This window comes from Moschus berezovskii, chromosome 7 (genome assembly GCF_049115385.1).
Source record: "Moschus berezovskii isolate FMDL1 chromosome 7, NW_MosBer_1.0, whole genome shotgun sequence".
NCBI lineage: Eukaryota > Metazoa > Chordata > Mammalia > Artiodactyla > Moschidae > Moschus > Moschus berezovskii.
Window position 1 is genome coordinate 90,993,836 of NC_142466.1, and position 24,338 is coordinate 91,018,173.

Genomic DNA, 24,338 nt, shown 5'->3' on the forward strand with positions numbered 1-24,338 from the left:
CCATGTGGAGGGAAAGGGACACCACCTTGCTGTTGTAGATCAGTGATGAACGACAAGTGTGTTCCCACAGTCTGTGGTCATTTGGCGAGGGCTGAGTTCCACCTAGTTACTGAAGGGGAGAGACTGAAAATCAGTCTTTGCCCAGAGTCTCCATGGCTGTAAACGTAAAGTTCTACTCCATTATTACTTGTCAGGAATGAGTGTCAGGACTTCATGTAAGCTCCATGGCTGACAAGAAGGTGCCTCCCTGTTATTGGAGGGTGGGGTGAAAGACAAGACTTGTCTACAATCCTTGCAGTTGCAATGGCCAGCGACAATTAAGGGGTGAGTGTGTGTGTCTTTTCGTGTGCTCTTTTATGTTTTCCTAAATTGGGAAGGAATGGTCACAAGTTTTTTGTCCTTTTTCCTGGTTCTTATGCTGGAGAAAGTGGGCTTTTTCTGGAAGTTTTTCTCTTTTTGCCCATTGTTCTTTCCAGGTCACAGGACTCTTAAGTGACCAGGCTATGATATGTGAGGCAAAAAAAAAAGACAAACAAACAAAACCTACAGGAAATCACCACTGGCTTTTCTCTAGTCTCAAGGTCTCTATACAATCTATCTTCTTCCCTCTACTTCTGGCATCTTTTGTTGCTTGCTTTATAAATTTCATCTAGAATTATTTTGGTTCTTTGTTTTGAAAGCAGTGTGAAGAACATAGATAGGGGCATGTGCTTACATCTAGCCTGGAACCAGAAAAGTGTCAGTCATTTAATTTTAGCCACTCAGTTGGATGGAGATTTCACTTGCATCTCTGGGATAAACAATTATGTTGAACATATTTTCCTGTCATTATTTGTATGCAACTTTTTCAGTGAGTGGTCTGTTCAATTTTTTTTACCTTTATTAAGTTTCATCATCTTATTTTTTAGCTCTAAAATCTTGAAATATATTTTGTATATAAGCTGTTTGTTAGATATATATTTTGCAAATGTTTTCCCTCAGTCTGTGATGTGCTCTTTTTAGATTAAGCCTTTATATGAGATAATTATAAAGAGTCAGATACGACTGAATGACTGAATTGAACTGATAGATTAATGTGCAGTTTCTAGAAATGTAAAGAGATGTACCCATTTTATTCCAATGGTAATATCTTGCAAAGCTATAGTGCAGTATCATAACCAGGATTTGACATCAATGATCATGGTATATAAACCTTTCATCACATGGTTAGTTTTTGTTTTCTTAAGAGACTCTCTCAAATTGCAGAAGGTTTAATTATGATGAAGTCTAATTTATTGATTTTTTTTTCTTTTTGCTTAATGTTATTTGTAAAGAAATCCTTGTTAAAATTTTTTTCCCCCTTTAGAAACTATATTTTTAACCTTTTAAAGTAAGGAGTATGATCCACTTTGCATTCATTTTTATGCATAATATGGAGTATGGGGTAAGGACTAAGCTTTCTCCCTATACAAATATTTAGTTATTGCATCACTATTTATGGAAAATACTATCATTGTTCATTGAAGTACTTTGGCTCCTGTATAGAAAATTAATTGAACAGACATAAATGCTTGTGTCTATTTCTGGATTTGCCATTCTGCTCTATTGTTCTGTAGGTATATCCTTATGCCAGTATCACACTATCTTGATTATTAGTTTTTTTGACATTTTAAAAAGGTTTACTTTTAACTGGAAGATAATTGCTTTGCAATATTGTGTTGGTTTCTGCCATATATCAACATGAATTGACCATAGGTATATGTATGTCCCCTCCCTCCCACCTCCCACCCCATTCCAATTACTATAGTTTTATAGTAATTTTTCAAATCAAATAAGTTCTGCAACTTTATTTTTATTTTATAAAATTGTTTTAGTTATTTAGAACTTTTGCATTTCCACCTGAGTATTAAAACTTTTCTTGTTAATTTAATAAAAAGTGCCTGGATTGCATAAAATGAAATATTTTGAAAATGTGTGTGTGCACTTATTCTGACAACATATTATCAGAGATCTGATAAAATGTGGAAAATCATATTTAGATTAAAAGTGTTCGGAGTTTAGTCAATTACTTGACATTTATGTAGATTGATGTGACAAAAAAATAGGTTAATTCCAAAGGACCTAAATTCATGAAAAGTCAGTTTGTATTTTAAGATTCTACAGTTTTCTGTGCAGCAGGATTTTAAAGGCTGTGAGAAAAGTGACAATCAATTCAGTTCAGTTGCTCATTCGTGTCAGACTCTTTGCGACTCCGTGGACTGCACAACATCAGGCTTCCCTGTCCATCAGAAACTCCTGGAGCATACTCAAAGTCATGTCCATCGAGTCGGTGATGCCATCCAACCATCATCCCCTTCTCCTCCCACCCTCAATCTTTCCCAGCATCAGGGTCTTTTCAAATGAGTCAGTTCTTCACATCAGATGGCCAAAGTATCGGAGTTTCAGCTTCAGCATCAGTCCTTCTAATGAATATTCAGGACTGATTTCCTTTAGGATGGACTGGTTGGATCTCCTTGCAGTCCAAGGGACTCTCAAGAGTTTTCTCCAGCACCACAGTTCAAAAGCCTCAATTCTTTGTCACTCAGTATGAAGATATAAAGATATTGTCCAACAACATAAAGATATTTTTCAACTCTCACATCCATACATGATTACTGGAAAAACCATAGCTTTGACTAAACGGACTTTTGTTGGCAAAGTAATGTCTCTGCTTTTTATGCTGTCTAGGTTGGTCATAGCTTTTCTTCCAAAGAGGAAATGTCTTTTAGTTTCATGGCTTCAATCACCATCTGTGGTGATTTTGAAGCTCAAAAAAATAAAGTCTCTCACTGTTTCCATTATTTTCCCCACCTATTTGCCATGAAGTGATGGGATCAGATGCCAGGACCTTAGTTTTCTGAATATTGAATTTTAAGCCAGCTTTTTCACTCTCCTCTTTCACTTTCCAGAGAAGGCAATGGCAAGCCACTCCAGTACTCTTGCCTAGAAAATCCCATGGATGGAGGAGCCTGGTGGGCTGCAGTCCTTGGGGTCGAGGGGTCGGACACGACTGGGCGACTTCACTTTCACTTTTCACTTTCACACATTGGAGAAGGAAACGGCAACCCACTCCAGTGTTCTTGCCTGGAGAATCCCAGGGACGGGGGAACCTGGTGGGCTTCCGTCTATGGGGTCACACAGAGTCAGACACGACTGAAGTGACTTAGCAGCAGCAGCAGCAGTTTTCACTTTCATCAAGAGGTTCTTTAGTTCTTCACTTTCTGCCATAAGGGTGGTATCATCTGCATATCTGAGGTTATTGATATTTTTCCCAGCAATCTTGATTCCAGCTTGTGCTTCATCCAGCCCAGTGTTTCTCATGATGTACTCTGCATATAAGTTAAATAAGCAGAGTGACAATATACAGTCTTGACATACTCCTTTCCCAATTTGGAACCAGTCTGTTGTTCCATGTCCAGTTCTAACTATTGCTTCTTGACCTGCATACAGATTTCTCAGGAGGCAGATCAGGTGGTCTGGTATTCTCGTCTCTTTAAGAGTTTTCCACAGTTTGTTGTGATCCACACATTCAAAGGCTTTGGCGTAGTCAATAAAGCAGAACTAGATGTTTTTCTGGAACTCTCATGTTTTTTTGTTGATCCAGCGGATGCTGGCAATTTGATCTCTGGTTCCTCTGCTTTTTCTAAAACCAGCTTGACATCTGGAAGTTCATGAACTGTTTAAGCCTGGCTTGGAGAATTTTGAGCATTACTTTGCTACTGTGTGAGGTGAGTGCAGTTGTGCAGTAGTTTGAACATTCTTTGGCATTGCCCTTCTTTGGGGTTGGAATGAAAACTGACCTTTTCCAGTCCTGTGGCCACTGCTGAGTTTTCCTAATTTGCTGGCATATTGAGTTCAACACTTTCACAGCATCATCTTTTAAGATTTTTAAATAGCTCAACTGGAATTCTGTCACCTCCAGTAGCTTTGTTTGTCGTGATGCTTCCTAAGGCCTACTTGACTTCGCATTCCAGGATGTCTGGCTCTAGGTGAGTGATCATACCATCGTCGTTATCTGGGTCATGAAGATCTTTTAGTTTTTAAAAATACAAACTACTTACTGAGTTATTAGAGGGAAGCAGCCTTAGTTATTTAGAATTAGAACATATTTATCTAATAGTATGGCAGAAAGTGAAGAGGAACTAAAAAGCCTCTTGATGAAAGTAAAAGAGGAGAGTGAAAAGGTTGGCTTGAAGCTCAACATTCAGAAAACAAAGATCGTGGCATCTGGTCCCATCACTTCATGGGAAATAGATGGAAAAACAGTGGAAACAGTGTCAGACTTTATTTTTTTAGGCTCCAAAATCACTGCAGATGTTGATTGCAGCCATGAAATTAAAAGATGCTTACTCCTTGGAAGGAAAGTTATGACCAATCTAGATAGCACATTAAAAAGGAGAGACATTACTTTGCCAACCAAGATCCATCTAGTCAAGGCTATGGTTTTTCCCGTGGTCATGTATGGATGTGAGAGTTGGACTGTGAAGAAAGCTGATCGCCAAAGAATTGATGCTTTTGAACTGTGGTGTTGGAGAAGACTCTTGAGAGTCCCTTGGACTGCAAGGAGATCCAACCAGTCCATTCTAAAGGAGATCAATCCTGGGTGTTCATTGGAAGGACTGATGCTGAAGCTGAAACTCCAATACTTTGGCCACCTCATACAAAGAGCTGACTCACTGGAAAAGACTCTGATGCTGGGAAAGATTGGGGGAGGGAGGAGAAGGGGATGACAGAGGGTGAGATGGCTGGATGGCATCACCGACTCGATGGACATGAGTTTGAGTGAACTCTGGGAGTTGGTGATGGACAGGGAGGCCTGGTGTGCTGTGATTCATGGGGTCTCAAAGAGTCAGACACGACTAAGGGACTGAACTGAACTGAACTGAAACTTTTCACGCAAAGAGTTGACTCACTGGAAAAGACTCTGATGCTGGAAGGGATTGAGGGCAAGAGGAGAAGGGGATGACAGAGAATGTGATGGCTGGATGGCATCACCGACTCAACGGACATGAGTTTGAGTGAACTCTGGGAGTTGGTGATGGACAGGGAGGCCTGGCGTGCTGTGATTCATGGGGTCGCAAAGAGTCAGACATGACTGAGCGACTGAACTGAACTGAAACTTGTTTAGGGATGTGGGTTTGCTTGTTTGTTTTAGTTTCATCACTTGTTGTCTCTAGGAGACTCAGAGTCAGTGATCCTTTTATTCTACTACAGTCTTTAAAGAACTGTTAAAAAAAAGCAAGGGCCACCAAAGCTTAAATCTTTCTTGATTCCCTATTTCATTCTCTAATGGTTCATGTATCTATTCTGTTTCTTGGATAAAAAAATTTTTATCAAGGATCAAAGGAAGAAACCGTAGAATTTAGATGGAGAGATCTATGTATCTCAGTGGATTACTTCTCAAACTGACAGTGCTAAGGTTTTAAGGAAAAAAAGTGCCAGTTAATGTGAAACTCAATCACAAAGACTTGAGATTTTTGCTTTATGAAAATAGAGATTTGAAATTCTTTTATGCCATAAATGTGTATTCAGAGTCCATGAACTGCGCTCAGTTTTTATTTAGGGATAGAATGTTTCCCTGTCAGACCTGGTTCTTCCCATTTCTTGGTAGAAACATGGTGTGGAGTGCATCTCTTGGCTTCCTGCTAGTGCACAGGACACTCCTACACAGCCTACTCTCAATGCCCACCAGCCCTGCTCTAGGACATGATTTCTCCTGGTTCTGTTCTACACTTACTTCATATCCTGTGCTTGATGGGAGTGTGTGAGATACTGCTCTGACACTATTCAATTAGCATTTGTCTTTACTGGTGCCCTTGCTTACTGCATGTGTCCCTTACAACAGCAGTTTAAGGAGCTCTGTAGGACTAGAGAAACTATGCATTCGGGAGGTCTGTGTGCAGTTGATAACCTGTAGGTTTACTTCTCCTCATTCTGATACCATGAGCTCAGAGGTTAAAGCATCTGCCTGCAATGTGGGAGACCTGGGTTCGATCCCAGGATTGGGAAGATCCCCTGGAGAAGGAAATGGCAACACACTCCAGTATTCTTGCCTGGAGAATCCCATGGATGGAGGAGCCTGGTGGGCTACAGACCACGGGGTCGCAATGAGTCAGACACGACTGAGCAACTTCACTTCCTTACTTACTAATGCTTTAATGGGCTTCCCAGGTGGTTCAGTGGGTAAAGAAACTGCCTACAATGCAGGAGATGCCAGAGATATGGGTTCAATTCCTGGGTTGGGAAGATCCCCTGGAGGATGGCATGGCAACCCACTCTAGTATTCTTGCCTGGAGAATCCCCATGGACAGAGAAGCCTGGCTGGCTACAGTCCATAGGTTGCAAAGAGTTGGATGCGACTGAAACGACTGAGCACATCATCATTGAACTTATGGGAGGGATGGCTTAAATCAGTCATTGACTCAAAATGAGAATTCTCTCTTCTATTTGGATAACCTGTGAATACCTGTGATGCCACTTTATCCATGAAAAAACAGAGTACCACACAGACTGTTCTGAGATGAATGAACGATAGAAAATGAAGAATAGAAAGAGAGAGGGGATTCCGGGAAGGCAATGAAAGTGGCAAAAAAGTTGTTTAGTCATTCTAACTGCTGCTGCTAAGTCGCTTCAGTTGTGTCCAACTCTGTGCAATCCCATAGACGGAAGCCCACGAGGCTCCCCCTTCCCTGGGATTCTCCAGGCAAGAAAACTGGAGTGGGTTGCCATTTCCTTTTCTAGTCATTCTAAACTACTACATAAAAAAAAAAAAAAAAACAGAACAACTGGATATCAAAGCTAAACTAAACATCAAGTATCAGGGATAAATTTACCAAAAAAGAAAAAAGACGACAAGATATCCCCATAAATCCCAAAATATGTGTGTAGAGACACACCATCCGCACACTAGTAGCATCTGTGCAAGAGAATGCAAGGGAAAAAATGAGATGGGCTAGTTCGAGAACAGAAGCTCTAAAAGGAAGTTCCTTGTCTCCAGTACCACTTTGGTGCAAGGGGCCTATGTTAAGGTAGATTAAAAAGAGATAGAGCAATATAACTGCTATGAACTCTGAGATGACCTGCTGGGGTTCCCTTTCTGTGGGACAAGGTCCACAATGAAAAGAAATTGCTTGCAGTTGAATCAAAATCAAGCGTGATAAGGAAAACAGAGATGATGAAAAGAGGAGATTTAAATTGAAATGAGGGAGGGGAATAAAAACAGGAGATCTCACAAAGCAAAGCCATCATATTTTTAAAACCCAGACACAAATAAGGAGAGAAAGAGTAGTATTGAAAGGGCTGAAATTTCATACTTTCCTAGATGCATGCAGTGGCCTGATTCCCCCCTGCTTCTTCAGGAGACCATCAGTGGGGTCAAGCCTTGAACTGATCCTCCACTCCCACATGGCAACAGTGAAACTTCACAAGGTTGTACAAGGCAGACCTAGTTACAAGGAGGCTTCACCTCTCTTACCCCTGTCATCAAGGCCTATTGGGGAGCTAACTCTCTACCTTATCTGGCATCAGAGAGGCAGAATGGAATGGTGTAATGAGAGGAAGTTCATGCTTTGCTTCTCCCCTTGCCTTGTGTCAGTGGGGCTGCATGAGGAGCTGACCCTTTACCCCCACCCACAGTAACAAAATGGTGTAAGTCAGACTTCTGCTCATTCTTCTTCCCCGCCTGGGAGGAAGTAGAGCCAAGCAGTGAGTTGATCATACATCACTCAGAGACAACAATGTGATGTGAGTCAGTGCCCCACCTTTACCAGACAGATGACGATGAGGTGATGAGGGATCTGAACTTTTACCCTACCCATTTACAATAAAGGAGCATGAGTCAGTGCCCCATTTTGGCCAGGATGCTTTGGAAGATCCGGACAGGAAGCTGAACAAATACACCCACCTGGCCCTTGAACTATGACTGCTAAAAAGAAGATTAAATAAGATCCATAATCTCATAATATATAAAATGTCTCAGATAACAACAACAACAACAAAAACATGTGTTTACCAAGACTAGGAAAATCACAAAAGAAATGAGAAAAGACAATGAACAGATACCAACCCCAAGATATATCTGATATAATTATCTGACAAGTGTTTTAAAGTAGTCATCTTAAAAATGTTTCCGACAAGCAGTTACATATTTTTGGAAACATGAAAAATAGAAAATCTAACCAAAGAAATAATAATTCAAAAAATAAGCAAATGAAAATTAAAGAACTGAAAAATACAATAATCAGAATGAAAAATTTGCTGTATAAGATCAAAAGTAAGACGGACACAACAGAGGGCAGATTCAGAGATCTGAAGACAAATCAGTAGAAATCACCATATGTGAGAAACCTCAACAACAAAACAGAATTTAAAAAAAGACAGCATCTCAAGGATTTGTAGGACAATAACAAAAGAGCTAACACACACGCCATCAGAAGCAGAGAGAGGAGAGAAAGAGAAGCACTGAAAAAACACTTGGAAAAATAGTGTCTGAAACTTCGCAAAGTTGGGAAAAGATATAAATCCTGGAGTGCAAAGTCAAGTGGGCCTTAGAAAGTATCACTAGGAACAAAGCTAGTGGAGGTGATGGAATTCCAACTGACCAGGCTTCTTTGTCCATGGGGATTCTCCAGGCAATAATACTGGAGTGGGTTGCCATTTGCTCCTCCAGGGGATCTTCCCAACCCAGGGATGAAACCCAGGCCTCTTGCATTGCAGGCAGATTCTTTACCAAGTGAGCCACAAGGGAAGCCCAAGAATACAGGAGTGGATAGCCTATCCCTTTTCCAGGGGATCTTCCCAACCGAAGAATCGAACTCGTGTCTCTTGCATTGCAGGCGGATTCTTTACCAGCTGGTCTATGAGGGAAGCTGCAAGAACTATGGCCCAATTAGAGTATTTTCCTAGCCTCTGGCAGTTAGTATTCCAAGGGCCTCTTTGGCTGGTTCTTCTCTGTTGCTCCACTCGTTAGGCACTTAAAGGGCCACCCTCTATAGAGTCCTTCTCTATTGCTCTGTTGCTGGTGCTGGTGGGTGGGAAGAGAGAGGCTGGTGGGTGGGAAGAGAGAGGCTGCAGTGATGGCTCCACCCGCTGTGTGTGACTCAGGAGTATCGCCTTGCCTCCACAGCTGCTCAGCTTTCCTCCACAGGCATTTCAAACTGCAATCTCCTGACTCACATCCCCTTGGGCCATTTACTCATAGTCAACAGCAGACTTCACCCTGGGACTGCTCTCCCATCCCTGCACTTGAACTTCCAGCCACTGTGGTTTCTAGGAACTGTCTCCCTGTCCAGGGTATGTAGGGCTACAGCAAGAATTGCTGACCCCTGCGTCAGTTCCCCCATCCACTGGGTGCAGATGCAGTCCTGCTCACTCTCCTTTTTTCCCCCCCGCTTTCCTTCATCTTACCAAGTTTTATATGGATCTATATATTTCTTTCTGGTGGTCAGGGACTCCTGGTCACTCTGAGCTGGTGTTCTGCAAGATATTTTTTGTCTAAGGGGTATTCCTGATGCATCCAAGGAGAGAGATGTACTCCACGTTCACCTACTCTTCTGCCATTTTGTCTCTCACTCTCATCAAGAGGCTCTTTAGTTCCTCTTCACTTTCTGCCATTAGAGTGGTATCATCTGCATATCTGAGGTTGTTGATATTTCTCCTGGCAGTCTTGATTCCAGCTTGTTATTCATCAAGGCTGGCATTTTGCATGATGTACTCTGCATATAGGTTAAATAAGCAGGGTGGCAATATACAGTCTTGATGTACTTCTTTCCCAATTTCAAACCAGCCCATGGTCCCATGTCCAGTTCTAACTGTTGCTTCTTGACCTGCATACAGGTTTCTCAGGAGATAGGTAAGCTGGGCTGGTATCCCCCTCTATTTAAGAATTTTCCACAGTTTGTTGTGATCCACACAGTCAAAGGCTTTCATGAAGTCAATGAAGCAAAAGTGGATATTTTTCTGGAATTCCCTTGCTTTCTCTATGATCTGATGTATGTTGGCAATTTGATCTCTGGTTTTTCTGCCTCTTCTAAACCCAGTTTGTACATCAAGAAGTTTTTGGTTCACATACTGCTGAAGCCTGGTTTCAAGGATTTTGAGCATAAACTTGCTAGCATGTGAAATGAGTGCAATTTATGGTAGTTTGAACATTCTTTGTCACTGTCCTTCCTTGGGATTGGAATGAAAATTGACCTTTTCTAGTCCTGTGTCCACAGCTGAGTTTTCCAAATTTGCTGATATATTGAGTGCAGCATGTTAACAGCATCATCTTTTAGGATTTTTAAATAGCTCAGCTGGAATTCTATCACCTACCCTAGCTTTGTTTGTACTGATGCTCCCTAAGCCCACTTGACTTTATACTCCAGGATGCTTGGCTCGAGTTGAGTGACCACACCATTGTGGTTATCCAGGTCATTAAGACCTTTTTTGTATAATTCTTCTGTGTATTCTTGCCTCCTCTTCGTAATCTCTTTTGCTTCTTTTAGGTCCTTACCATTCATTCATTATTCATTATTATTATTATTATTCATTATTGTGCCCATCCTTACATGAAATATTCTCTTGATATCTCCAGTTTTCTTGAAGAGATCTCTAGTCTTTCCCATTCTATTATTTTCTTCTATTTCTTTGCATTGTTCACTTAAGAAGGCTTTCTTATCTCTCCTTGCTATTCTCTGGAACTCTGCCTTCAGCTGGGTATATCTTTCTCTTTCACCCTTGCCTTTCACTTCTCTTCTTGTCTCAGTTATATGTAAAGTCTCCTCAGACAACCACTTTGTCTTCTTGCATTTCTTTTTCTTTGGGATGATTTTGGTCACTGCCTCACGTACAATGTTATGAACCTCCATCCATACTTCTTCAGGCACTCTGTCTACCAGAGATAATCCCTTGACTCTATTTGTCACTTTCACTATATAATCATAAGGGATTTTATTTAGGTCATACCTGAATGGTGAAAGGTTGTTGTTGAACCACGCAAAGACGCCGGGATTCTTGGCCTCCAGAGGAGAAGAATTCAATCCAGGGCCAGAGACGAGACTTGATCACGCAGAGCTTTTGTGTAACAAGGTTTTATTAAAGTATAAAGGAGATAGAGAAAGCCTCTGACATAGACATCAGAAGGGGATAGAAAGAGTACCCCCTTGCTAGTGTTAGCAATAAAGTTATATACTCTCTAATGAATCCAAAGAATGTCTGGATGTAAAGTAATTAGCCGCCAATTAAAATTAATTAATTAATTAAAAAAAAACAAAGAATGTCTGGAGGTTGTAAAGTCCTCATCAGATACTACTCCCATAATTTACATTTTAAGATAACAGAATTAGCCAGAAGGTTTAATCCAGAGACTGTCCTCAGGCAGGATACATTATTGTTATATAATCCTAAGGAATGTAGAGGGAAAAAAAGTTTGTCCTTTCTTCCTCCTTGAGGATTCCAGACCCCTCTCTTCTTGGGGACCCCTAGACTTCTTATCAACCTGCCTAGGAAATGACTCTCTCAATGGTCTAGTGGTTTTCCCTGCTTTCTTCAATTTAAGTCTGAATTTGACAATAAGGAGTTCATGATCTGAGCCACAGTCATTTCCAGGTCTTTTTTTTGATGACTGTATAGAGCTTTCCCATCTTTGGCTGCAAAGAATATAATCAATCTGATTTTGGTATCGACTGTCTGGTGATGTCCATGTGTAGAGTTGTCCTTTTTATTGTTGGAAGAGGGTATTTGCTGTGACCAGTGTGTTCTCTTGACAAAACTCTATTACCTTTTTTTCTAAACTCTATTACCTTTTTTCCTGCTTCATTTTGTACTCAAGGCCAAACCTGCCTGTTACTCCAGGTATCTCTTGACTTCCTACCTTTGCATTCCAACCCCCTGTAGTTCTAGAAGGTTTTCTAAGTCTTCATAGAACTGATCAACCTCAGCTTCTTTGACATCAGTGGTTGGAGAATAGACTTGGATTACCATGATGCTGAATGGTTTGCCTTGGAAATGAACTGAGATCATTCTGTCATTTTTGAGACTGCACCCAAGTCTTGCATTTCAGACTCTTTGGTTGACTATGAATGAGGGCTACTCCATTTCTTCTAAGGGATTCTTTCCCATAGTCATGGATATAATAGTTATATTAATTATATTCACCCATTCTTGTCCATTTTAGTTCATTGATTCCTAAGATGTTGGTGTTCACTCTTGCCATCTCCTGCTTGACTACTTCGAATTTACCTTGGTTCATAGAACTAACATTTCAGGTTCCTATGCAATATTGTTAATAGCATCAGACTTTACTTTCACCACCAGATACATCCACAACTGAGCATTTTTTCCACTTCTGCCCAGCCTCTTCATTCTCTCTGGAGCTATTATTAATTGTCCTGCCTTCTTCCCCAGTAGCGAACTTCCAACCTGTGGGGCTCATCTTTTGGTGTCATATCCTTTTGCCTTTCCATACTGGTCATGGGGTTCTACAGCAAGAATACTGAAGTGGTTTGTCATTCCCTCTTCCAGTGGAGCACATTTTGTCAGAACTTTTCACTATGACCTATCTTTCTTGGGTGGCCCTGCATGGCAGGGCCTCATTGAGTTATGCAAGTCCCTTCATCAAGACAAAGTTGTGATTCATGAAGGGGTTACATGTGGACTGAGGGCTATCATGGTAGGAAAAGCCTACTGGAAGCCACTAGAACTGCCTCTATCAAGCACAAAATTAATAATAAGCCAAAAGGAATGACTTATTCCTTCAAGATTACAATGATTAGTACCACCATCAAGAACTTGATGGATGCAGGGGTAGTAATTTTCACCTCATTCTCATTCTACTTGCCTATTTTACCTGAGAAGAAAACAGATGTATTTGGGAGACATACAGTGAATTATCATTAATATAACCTGGTGGTAACTCCAGTTGTAGATGCTGTTACAGATATTCCATTAAATAGCTTAAGCAAATTAATAATCCCCTAGTTCCTGGTATACAGTATATTGATTTAGCAAATGCTTTTCTCTCCACACATATTAGGATAGATCACTAGAAACAGTTTGTCTTCAACTGGTAAGGTCAATAATACATTATAGTTGTCTTGCCTCGGGTATATATCAACTCTCTAGCTCTATGTCATAATTTAGATTGCATGGGTCTTGATTATCTTTTCCTTCATCAAGACATCATATTGATTCATTACACTGGTGACATTATGTTAAATGAAACTAGTGAGCAAGAAGTAGCAACTACTGTAGACTTACTTGTCCCATTAGTAGATACACTTTCATGTCAGAGGGTGGGTAATAAATTCTACAAAAATTCAGTGGCTCCTCATCTCAATTAAATTTCTAGCTGTTCAGTTGAACCTGTCAAGACATCCCTTCTAAGAAGAAGGATGAGTAGTTTCATCTGGCCCCTCTTATAACAAAAAAAGAGGTCCAATGCTTAGTGTGCTTCTTTGGATTTTAGAGGCAGCATAGTTCTCATTTGGGCAAGCTACTTTGGTCCATTGATTGAGCAACCCATATAGCTTAGTTTTGAGTGGGACTCAAACAAACACAATTGCACTCATCTACCATGCTAGTAAAGTGAAAGTGAAAGTTGCTCAGTCATGTCCAACTCTGCAACTTCATGACTATACAGTCCATGGAATTCTCCAGGCCAGAATACTGGAATGGGTAGCCTTTCACTTCTCCAGGGGCTCTTCCCAATTCAGGGGTTGAACTCAGGTCTCCTGCAATGCAGGCAGATTCTTTACCAGCTGAGCCCTACCATGCTAGTAAGGTCATGCTTAAAATCTTGAATGCTAAGCTTCAGTTGTATGCGAATCAAGAACTTCCAGTGTCCAAGATGAGTTTAGGAAAGGCAGAGGAGCCAGAGACCAAACTGTCAATATTTGCTGTATCATAGAGAAAGCTAGGGAATTCCAGAAACACATCTACTTCTGTTTCATTGACTATACCAAAGCCTTTGACTGTGTGGATCATAATAAACTGTGGAAAACTCTTAAAGAGATGAGAATACCACACCATCTTACCTGTCTCCTGAGAAACCTGTATTCAGGTCAAGAAGCAACAGTTAGAACCCTGTATGGAACAACTCATTGGTTCAAGATTGAGAAAGAAGTGCGACAGAACTGTCTGCTGTCACCCTGCTTGTTATATCTGTATGGTGAGCACATCATGAGAAATGCTGGGCTGGATGAGTTACAAGCTGGAATCAAGATAGGTGGGAAAAACATAAAAAACCTCAGATATGCAGATGATACCACTCTAATGGCAGAAAGTGAAAAGGAACTAAAGAGACTCTTGATGAGGGCGAAGGAGGAGAGTGAAAGAGTCAGCTTAAAACTGAATACTAAAAAAACTAAGATCATGGCATCCAGCCCCATGACTTCATGGCAAATGGAGGGAGAAAAGGTGGCAGTGACAGTTTTCCTCTTCTTGGGCTCTAAAATCACTGCAGATGACGACTGCGGCCATGAAATCAGAAGACATTTGCTTCTTAGCAGGAAAGCTATGACAAGCCTAGATAGTGTGTTGAAAAGCAGAGACATTACTCTGCCAACAAAAGTCCATATAATCAAGGCTATGGTCTTCCCAGTGGTCATGTATGGTTGTGAGAGCTGGTCCATAAAGAAGGCAGAGTGCCAAAGAATTGATGCCTTCAAATTGTGATGCTGGGAAAGATTCCTCAGAATCCCTTGGACAGCAAGGAGATCAAATCAGTCCTTCTTAAGGGAAATCAACCCTAAATACTCGGAAGGACTGACGTTGAAGCTGAAACTCCAGTGTTTTGGTCATTTGATGTGTGTGAAAAGATGACTCATTGGAAAAGTCCCTGATGCTGGGAAAGACTGATGGCAGAAGAAGAGGGTGTCAGAAGATGAGATGGCTGGATGGCATCACCGATGCAAAGGACACGAACTTAGGCAAACTTCTGGATATGGTGAGGGACAGAGAGGCCTGGTATTCTGCAGTCCATGGGTTGTAGAGTCAGACAACTGGGCAACTGAACAACAACAGAACAAGATTCTCTAACAAGTCCAGGATAGCCAATGTTGCCATGTAAGCTGCTCTGCCACTTGGGCTAGATGATCCAGTAGATCTAATTGTGTTTAAAGTATCAGTAGCAAAGAGAGATGCTCTTTGGAACCACTGAGACTCTGACAGGCAAATCATAATGCAGACCCTTGGCTTTTGAAGTGAAGTCATGGTATCCTCTGTGGATAACTACTCTCTTTTGAGAAACAGCTTTTATATTGCTACTGGGTCTTAGTAGAGAATGAATGTTTAAATATGGGCTACAGATAGTTTTGCATGATATGCAGGCGCCAAGTGAAATGGACAGCTGCAGCACTAAAGTCCTTTTCTGGGACATTCCTAGGACAGGGATAAAGAATAATTATCCCTGTGAGCAGAATGTTGAGCATCTTGTTCATTTTGCTTAGAAGGAAAAACGGCCAGATGTATGAGTATATACTGATCCATGGACTGTGGCCATGGTTTGGCTGGATGATCAGAGATCTGGAACATAACTGGAAAATTGGTCTGGAGACAACAAAGAGGTCTGGAGAAGAGGTATGTGGATAGAGCTCTTTGGGCAAAAAGCATGAATATATTTGAGTCCTAGGTGAATGCTCACCTAAGGGTGACCTCGGTAAATCAAGTGAATAGGATGAAGTGTGCTGTGGATACCAGATTCTTTACCCAGCCACTCCTATCATTGCCAATGGGCTTGTGAACAAAGTGGCCATTGTGGCAGGGATGGAGGTTATGCATGGGCTCAGCAACATCAGAATGTGAGCTCCATGATGGAGGGACTGTGACTGTTTGCTTTACTCCCGTACCCCCAGAGCCCATAAGGTGTTGTCACATAAAAGTGGGAATTTAATACTTGAATACATAAAAACTACAAAAGTTTCAAAATATGGTAGTAAGGAACAAGACCATGGAGTAGCTCTTCGCAATAGTTTATTATTTAGAAATAGAGATGATCATGGACATTTGTGAAATTCTGTGCTTAAAGTGAGTTGGTGAGTGACTGATGGTCACTCAGTCATGTCCGACTCTTTGCGACCCCATGGACTGCAGCCCACCAGGCTCCTCTGTCCATGGAATCTCCAGGCAAGAATACTGGAGTGGGTTGCCATTTCCTTCTCCACTGCTTAAAGTGAAGATATCACTAATATTTGCTTTTCTAAATCCTAGAAATTTTCTTTTGCTTTTCAGCCTTTTACACGAGTCAAAAGGTAACTAAGATTAGAAAATATGACCAAATTCAAATTTTACATGCAAAACACTTAATGTGGCCTTATTGCTCTTTTATCAATCACCAATTATTAACAGAAATAGGCAGGCTATACTTGATTTTAAGAATTTAAGAAATGTTTACAAATTTTAAGAATTTGTAAAAATAGTTTATATGGGTATGTAGCTCTAACACTTGCATGCATGCATAAGTCACTTCAGTCAAGTCTGACTCTTTACAACCCCATGACTACAGTCTATGGAATTCTCCAGTCCAGAATACTGGAGTGGGTAGCCTTTCCCTTCTCCAGAGGATCTTCCCAACCCAGGAATCGAACCCACGTCTCCCACATTGCAGGTGGATTCTTTACCAGCTGAGCCACAAGGGAAGCCCCAAAATACCTTGGAGATACTGATTGAAGTATGTGCTATGAATGAAGCTTTATTACAGAGCCCTTTCCTTCCCTTTGACTTCCCAGGTGGCACTAGTGGTAAAGAATCTGCTTCCAGTGCAGGAGACTTAAGAGACATGGGTTCCATCTCTAGGTCCCCTGGAGGACAGCATGGTAAAACCCTCCATATTCTTGCCTGGAGAATCCCATGGATAGAGGAGCCTGGTGGGCTACAGTCCATTGGGTTGCAAAGAGTCAGACATGACTGAAGCGACTTAGCATACATGCATGCAAGTGTTAGAGCTACACACCCACATAAACTAATTCCTTCCTCATATTTGCTGAATTCTCTCTCATCTTTCTTTACTTCCTTTGCAATTTAACTATTGCAAAGGAACTATTCAAATATCTGGACTATAGGAAATACTTGTAGTAAGTTTGTACTTCAGATTTTGTGACGATCAAATTTGTTTCCAGCTCTATTTCAAGTCTATTGCCTCCTCTGAAAAAAAAATCCTGTTAGACGATAGATGTGGTTTGGAACTTTGTGCAAGCTAAAGTTATAAAAACATCAAATATACTAAAATACAATTTAGACATCTACAGGAGGTATTCTGCTTTGACAGACTTGAAACTTTATTAAATAAAAAGCCATCATACTTTCACTCAATTTAGCATCTACATGTTTGCATAGTCTTTAGTTGTTTCCAGAGTCTATAGACTGCACTGAGTTAGCCTACTGTTGTAAAGTAAGATGAAGGAAAGCCTGAATGAATGTGGTAAACTGTATTTTCCAGAAATGGCTGTGGACAAAGACTATTAAAGGTTTTGTAGGAAAGTTATGACCAACCTTGATAGTATATTAAAAAACAGAGACATTACTTTGCCAACAAAGGTCCATCTAGTCAAGGCTATGGTTTTTCCCGTGGTCATGTATGGATGTGAGAGTTGGACTGTGAAGAAAGCTGATCGCCAAAGAATTGATGCTTTTGAACTGTGGTGTTGGAGAAGACTCTTGAGAGTCCCTTGGACTGCAAGGAGATCCAACCAGTCCATTCTAAAGGAGATCAATCCTGGGTGTTCATTGGAAGGACTGATGCTAAAGCTGAAACTCCAATACTTTGGCCACCTCATGCAAAGAGCTGACTCACTGGAAAAGACTCTGATGCTGGGAAGGGTTGGGGGCGGGAGGAGAAGGGGACAACAGAGAATGAGATGACTGGATGGCATCCCCCACTCTGTGGACATGAGTTTGAGTGAACTCCAGGAGTTGGTGATGGACAGGGAGGCCTGGCATGCTGTGATTCATGGGGTCGCGGAGAGTCGGACACGACTGAGTGACTGAACTGAACTGAACTGAACTGAGGATAGAAGGTTCCAGTTGTACTCCATCTCTCATTTCCTTCACAATAGATTATGGCTAAATTAAATATTTCTGCAGCGTATTCTTTGTATTTCCTTGACAGGGAACATGAGACTTTTAAAACATGTATGCGTGCTTCTTTAGTTTGCAGGAAATGTACATATATTTTTACAATTTTTTTCCTAATAAAAATACATGGTTTCTTCAGAACAGCTTAAAGAAAATAAATAATCATCCCTAATTCATCCAGAAGTTTGGCATATTTCCTTCCTGTCTTTTAAGTATACAAAAATACTGTTTTATTTGTAGTCACTGTGTAGCCATATGATTAGCCTCTTCTGTCCCTTTCTGAGGTTCTTTAATTCAGAGATTAGGTAGCTAAGCCCAAGTGTGCCCTAGTGATCTCTCGTCAGTCCTCTGAGGCCAGAGGACTATTCTTGGCGCTTAGCCTCATTTCTTATGGATCTTGAACACATTTTTCCAGTTATTAACAAGCACCTGAAAATCTGCTAATCACAACCTTTGGAAACTCTAGGTACCACAGTTGACATAAAATATGCATACTTAAAACTAGAATATTTGGAAAGTCACCCAGTGTCTAGTCCTAATGCAACATTGATACATTCACTTATGTCTTTATAGGCCAATTATATACCCCAACTACTACAAGTTAATGCACTAAAAAGAGAAAGTTCCACCTTCATGTATTGAATTAAAATTTATTGTAAAAGGCAGGGTTTTATATATCCTTTTAAAAAATGAAAATTCAAAAGTCTTAGAGTTAAGCCGAGTCTTCAACATTATAAAGCTATTTATAATAGTAATTAAAGTAGTGGTAACATTTTACCCTTATAAAAATGTCACAGCATTCAAATCACAACTTGGATCCTCAATGATTCAAGCGTATGATCTTATACAGTAAGGGTTTGGTCAGTTTTAAGATAAAATTCCTCCAGATATGCTGTCCTCAAGTCCTCTACCATCACCATCCATCAGCTCACACAGTGGGATAGCTGGCTGCTGTGGCAATTCCACAATGGTTGTTCTGGTCTTTGGCCATTTTCACATAGCCATTCCAGCCCCATTCTGTACCCCAACTGAAAAAAGAACATGTTTTCCATTTTATACAAAGAATCAAGTACACATTAGTTTCATTAATAATAAGAACTAATAATTAAAATGGTACTTATCATGTATTGGGTACAATTGCAAGTTCTGTTACATATATTTATAAGTATATTACTCCTGTGGGTCTGTATCTTTACAACTTTTAAGGTAGGAAATTGAGGCAGAACTGAGATTCCAATGTAGTAGTCCGTCTCCACAGGCTACCTTACACCTCACTTTAGCTGTGAAAATTGATTCTTAACAACCCTCAAAGACCTCTAAGTGCTGGGAGTAAAATGCAATGGCAGGACATCAAATGATAATAGAAACAAAGGATGCATAGAGGCCACTGGACTCTTGGACAATCTTTCAGATTGAAAGAATCAGCAGAGGCAGATGTTTTTTGCCCACTATTTCTTGTTCAAAAATTAGAGACAGAAAAAGGAAGGCAGCTCTCAACTCTACAGGTGAAAAATTCTTTATCTAAAACCCTTGGGCTAGTGAATTAAGAAAATTTTCAGAATTTAAAAATGCAATGTTACAAATACATAATAATAACCCCAACAAACTTGCTACAGAATTTTATAGTCATATATTAGTACTTCTCTGTTTACTCTAACAAGGAGAGAGACTTTCTTGGATTTCAAAATTTTTGTACCTGTAATTAAATACTTCCCTTTTCAATTTAAGATATAACATTTGGGGTTTTATACCTGTTCTTGACAATCCAAAATTTATTGTTATTTGAATCTGTTCCTTCAAAGCCATAGCCAACCACCAAAACACCATGATCCAGGTCTTTGCTGCTGCAGTCTGGATCATAATAAATACCTGAGAGAGTAAAATTCAGTGTTGGGATAAGGTGCTCCAAGTGACACATGAAAGTAACCCATCCTATCGACTAATTAAGAGAAGCATCTCAAAATTCAATGGAACATCATAAACAAATTCCAAATAAGACTTAAATAGTCAACCAAAACTAATGACTGATGAAAAATAAAAATAAAAACTCAACTTACTAGAAATCAAGAAAATTCAACAAAATAGATAAATTTTCCAGTTAAAAAAATACTTGAACTATTGGGTTCTTTATGGTTCTAACTATAATAGTAAAAACACTTTGAAAAGGGCCCAACAATTGAAGATATATACATACAGGTTGTATATAAAGAATTAATTACATAGCCATTTAAAAATATTTATGAAGAGTTTGCCATCATGAGAAAATGCTTAAAGTATAGTGTCAAATGGAAACACCATTATTAAATGAATACACTCAAAATTCTTTAGTCCTAGAAAACATGACTCCATGCCAAAGTCAATCATGGTGGTGTTTTCCAATTTTGACTGCCTGAATTTCTATAATAAAAGACAAACACCTACCTGATTTATAGAACTGGAAGGATGTATGGCCTGCATCAATAGCAACAGAGATGGGGCCCACAGTTGCCACTGCCTTCATAAGGGCCTTCTCCCGCTGAGGGATGTCAACGAAGCCAGTGTCATTGGCGGCAGAACACTCAGGTTTATAGTTACAGCTATTTGTGTCCTTTTAAAGGTAAAGGGAAAAACGACTTGATTACTACCATTCACCTCCTGGGCAACATGAATTCTAGGACCATTAAGACTCAGCAGTTTGCAACTTAATGATTTCTACATCAATTTCATTATAAAGCAGCCCAGAAAAATGCTACTGATTGGTTTTAAGTTGAAAAAGTAGTAGATATTTCTTCAATGAGGCCATTAAGATCTACCTGGCCATAATAAATTTTTCACTATGGAGAAATATGCATTATATACAGAACAGTGTTTCCTACCTGGCGCTAGTGGTAAAGAATCCACCTGCCAATTCAGGAGACATAATAAGACATGGGTTAGGAAGATCCCCTGGAGGAGGGCATGGCAACCCACCCCAGTATTCTTGCCTGGAGAATCCCATGGACAGAGGAGCCTGGCGGGCTACAGTCCGCGATGTCACAAAGAGTCTGACATGACTGGCACGACTTAGCATGCATGCACGCATAGAATGGCACATATATTCTCCATGTCTCATAGAAGACAAATTATGTTAATCATCTAAAATCAGAGACCTCTGCAATAGCTGATAATTTATAATGGGAGTTCTAACAGTTTACATCTAAAATGTGAATTCTGAATAAGGTGTCTCTTATCTCTGAAAATGTTAGAAAGCAGAGAGCTGTAATGACAAGATAAGGAGCTCCTTTTACCGTTGCAAGATATGGATAAGATTCCTCTGAGTCCAGGCCTCCGTTGTCCTTAATATACTGGAAGGCATTATCCATTAGGCCACCATTGCAACCCAGATTGCCTTGAGGCCGAGAGCAGTCCACCAGGTTCTGCTCACTCAGTGAAACAAGTTTGCCAGTTTTCCGGAACATCTGCCCTTCAAGAGCACCAGTGGCACTAAATGCCCAACAAGAACCACACTGACCCTGAAAATAAAAGAGCCATCAGCTTACAAGACAGATACAAAGACCAGCAACGACCCACATACCTAAACCCTCTTAAGAAGATCTGAATTTGAATACTGTCATACCTGATTCTTCACAGGAGTTACATAGCCTTTCTTAGTCCAATCCACAGATTTGGGGACATCAACAAGGAGAGGTTCATGGAACACTTTCCCCTTCTTATGCTTCTGATTTTGAAAACCATTCATCACCTGCCTAAATTCTTCATTGGTCTTTAAGGAAAAGTAAATAAAATGTAGGAAAAGTAAGAAGCTATTTTGCTAAAGTACTGAGGAGAAGAGGGACAAAAAATTCAGCAACTCATGCCACACTCACCATGTCACCAAAGGCATTCATTGCCATGCTGAAGCCATGTTTCCCTTGGCTGTATTCCTGATTATGCAGGTCAATTATTTTCTTATTCTTCTCCCACACTGCTCTCCTCCATCCTTCTTCATTCTAGGTGTAAACATATAACTGATCATTTTTATTTCTACTTAAAACCCAAGCCATGTTCACCAAATCGATTTTCAGACAGAGAAAAATTATTGTCAGGAATGGCTTTATACTTCTGGGAGCTGTTCTCCAAACTCCCACTCAGGAATATATGCCCATGCTGTGCTCAGAAATATATGCTATTAAGTTACTACCTTGGTCAAAGTTGACCAGAAAACTATTCAGACCAACGGCACAGACCATTCTCTGTGGGGTCCCTCTGGACATTTTCAGATATTACCAACCATGCCATATAACCTCCTGTGCGTTGCCTTCCACTGGTGCCAATGTGCATCTAAATTTGGATCAAGTTTTGGAGCAGCTGAGGCTACTCCCAAGCAAAGGACAGTCAGGAAGAATGAAGGATTCATGTTTCAAAAACCTAAGAAAGAAAAAGAAATTAGGAAGTATTTGATGAGGCCAATCCTTAAATTAAAAAGCTTTCTTCTGAGATGTTACAGCCACTATAGTGGACCGAGAACATTTAAATGATCTTCTCAAATATTTATGAAAGGTCTGTAGAAAAAGGTTAAAGATACAGATGGAGAAAAACAGATAAAATATTACACAAAATTATTACATTTTGATTCGGCCATCAAATTGAAGAAACAGGCTGACAAGTGCTATAGGAATTGAGACCGACTTCACTGTGAGTGCACTGAAAATTCACCATGGTAAGGATCGTTCAGCTGGTAAAGAACCCGCCTGCCGATGAGGAAACGAAATAGACTCCAGTTCAACCCCTCAGTAGGGAAGATCCTCTGGAGATGGAAATGGCAACCTATTTAGATATTCCTGCCTGGAAAATTCCATGGACAGAAGAGCTTGGCGGCTACAGTCCATGGGTCGCAGAGTCGGACAAGACTGAATGCACATGTGCACAGGCACGCAAGGGTCTCTGCCATCTTATGGGTCAGGGTCTTAAGATAGTAATAGCTAGGAAACCAACCGTTGGTTCAGGTTACTTACTGAAGGTACGGAGGTGACGAAAAATTTTATTTATCAGGACGTCTGATCCCAAGTAGGGACAGACATGAATCCCGAAGAATTAGGTGCTACCTCACACCTTTCTTCTTGATTAATATAAGGCAGAGGGAGAGTTACACCTTCGAATCTCCGCTACTTGAAAACTTGCTGAAAAGCCTCCCCAGGACAAGGTGGGCCGAAGTGCACCCAGTCCTCCACCCGTCCTTCCCCTTGTCCTGTGTAGCCCACACTCCTTCCCTCTCCCCCAAACTGGCACGCGATCACGACGGCGACCTGAGCCCCAGTTCTCGTGCCGGACAGGGCCCGACTCTGACTCCTAGGGCTTGGAGAACCTGGCCGGGCTGAGCTCGCACCAGCGCTGCAGGTGGGGCCAGCCCAGGAACGTGCCGCCCCACTCGCAGGCCTCCGCACAAGCCAGTCGCTTCCAGAGGATGTTTACGGTGGCGCAGCGAGCGATTGGTCCCGTAACCCGGCGTTCGGAGGTCAGACTGCTGCGATCCATCGGGACTTTGTGCCCGCTGTCGCCCAGAGACTGACCGGCCTAGTACCCCCGGTGGTCTCAGCTTCGCCCTGGGTTTCCCCAAAATAGCCCTTCCCCCTTCACCACCTCAAGGAGGCCAAGGCTCGAGGCAGTGCCGACCCAACTCGTTAACTCCCGGCGGGTAGAAGCTGTTGTTTCCTGGAGGTCGCCCCTACTCCCTCCCCCGAGTCCCTGGATATCGCCTCCTCCAGTCTCTGGCCCGGACCCGCCTCAGCCCGACTGGGTCCCTGACCTGCGGCTTCCAAAGCTGCGCAGGCGCACTCCACGGTCGCACGTATCTCTCCAAAGGTCGCCGAGGCCCGAGGTGCTGGCCAGGTCGCGCTTGACTCAGCCTTTAAGGCCCGGCTTTGCGGCCCGCCCGGCCCCGCCCCTCCCGCCTGCCCGCTCAGCGATTGGCTGAGCTGGTCAGCGGGCAGGGCCTCCAGGCGTGGGTACTCTGGGCGCGTGATGCGACTCTGTTCCAACTTGTCCCAGGGAAGGCCGTCCCAGCCTCAATGGGACCGAGTACGAAGAGCTGGGGGTCCGTGGGCAGTGCTGAGGAGGGGTCCGGCGCCTTCCCGGGGACCAACATCAACTGATTACCTCGAATTCCTATGCTCGGCTGGGTTCACAAAAAGAAGCTTACAGGGAGCCCCAATTGGATTTTCAGTGTAACTCTGTACCTCCTTTAGCCCTAGAGTTTTTGGTGAAAATCCGGGAGGACTTAGAGCTGTCTTGTCTAGGGATTCCCGCTTATTCAA

General features: G+C 41.4%; 1 protein-coding gene across 2 annotated transcripts; it reads right to left on the reverse strand.

Annotated features, from left to right (window-relative positions):
* Nucleotides 1–18,696: 18,696 nt before the first annotated feature.
* On the reverse strand, nucleotides 18,697–23,967 carry LOC129556994 (procathepsin L). Of its 2 annotated transcripts, none has more exons than XM_055427447.1 (8): nucleotides 23,831–23,967; nucleotides 22,316–22,452; nucleotides 21,912–22,034; nucleotides 21,662–21,808; nucleotides 21,333–21,557; nucleotides 20,488–20,653; nucleotides 19,818–19,935; nucleotides 18,697–19,094 (listed from the first exon to the last, which is right to left on the reverse strand). In XM_055427447.1, exons 2-8 carry the CDS (start codon nucleotides 22,439–22,441, stop codon nucleotides 18,995–18,997), a joined length of 1,005 nt encoding a protein of 334 aa, XP_055283422.1. In that variant the 5' UTR covers nucleotides 22,442–22,452; nucleotides 23,831–23,967; the 3' UTR covers nucleotides 18,697–18,994. The 2 variants fall into 2 exon arrangements, with proteins under 2 accessions (XP_055283422.1, XP_055283423.1); XM_055427448.2 differs by having other exon boundaries at nucleotides 23,877–23,951.
* Nucleotides 23,968–24,338: the final 371 nt, after the last annotated feature.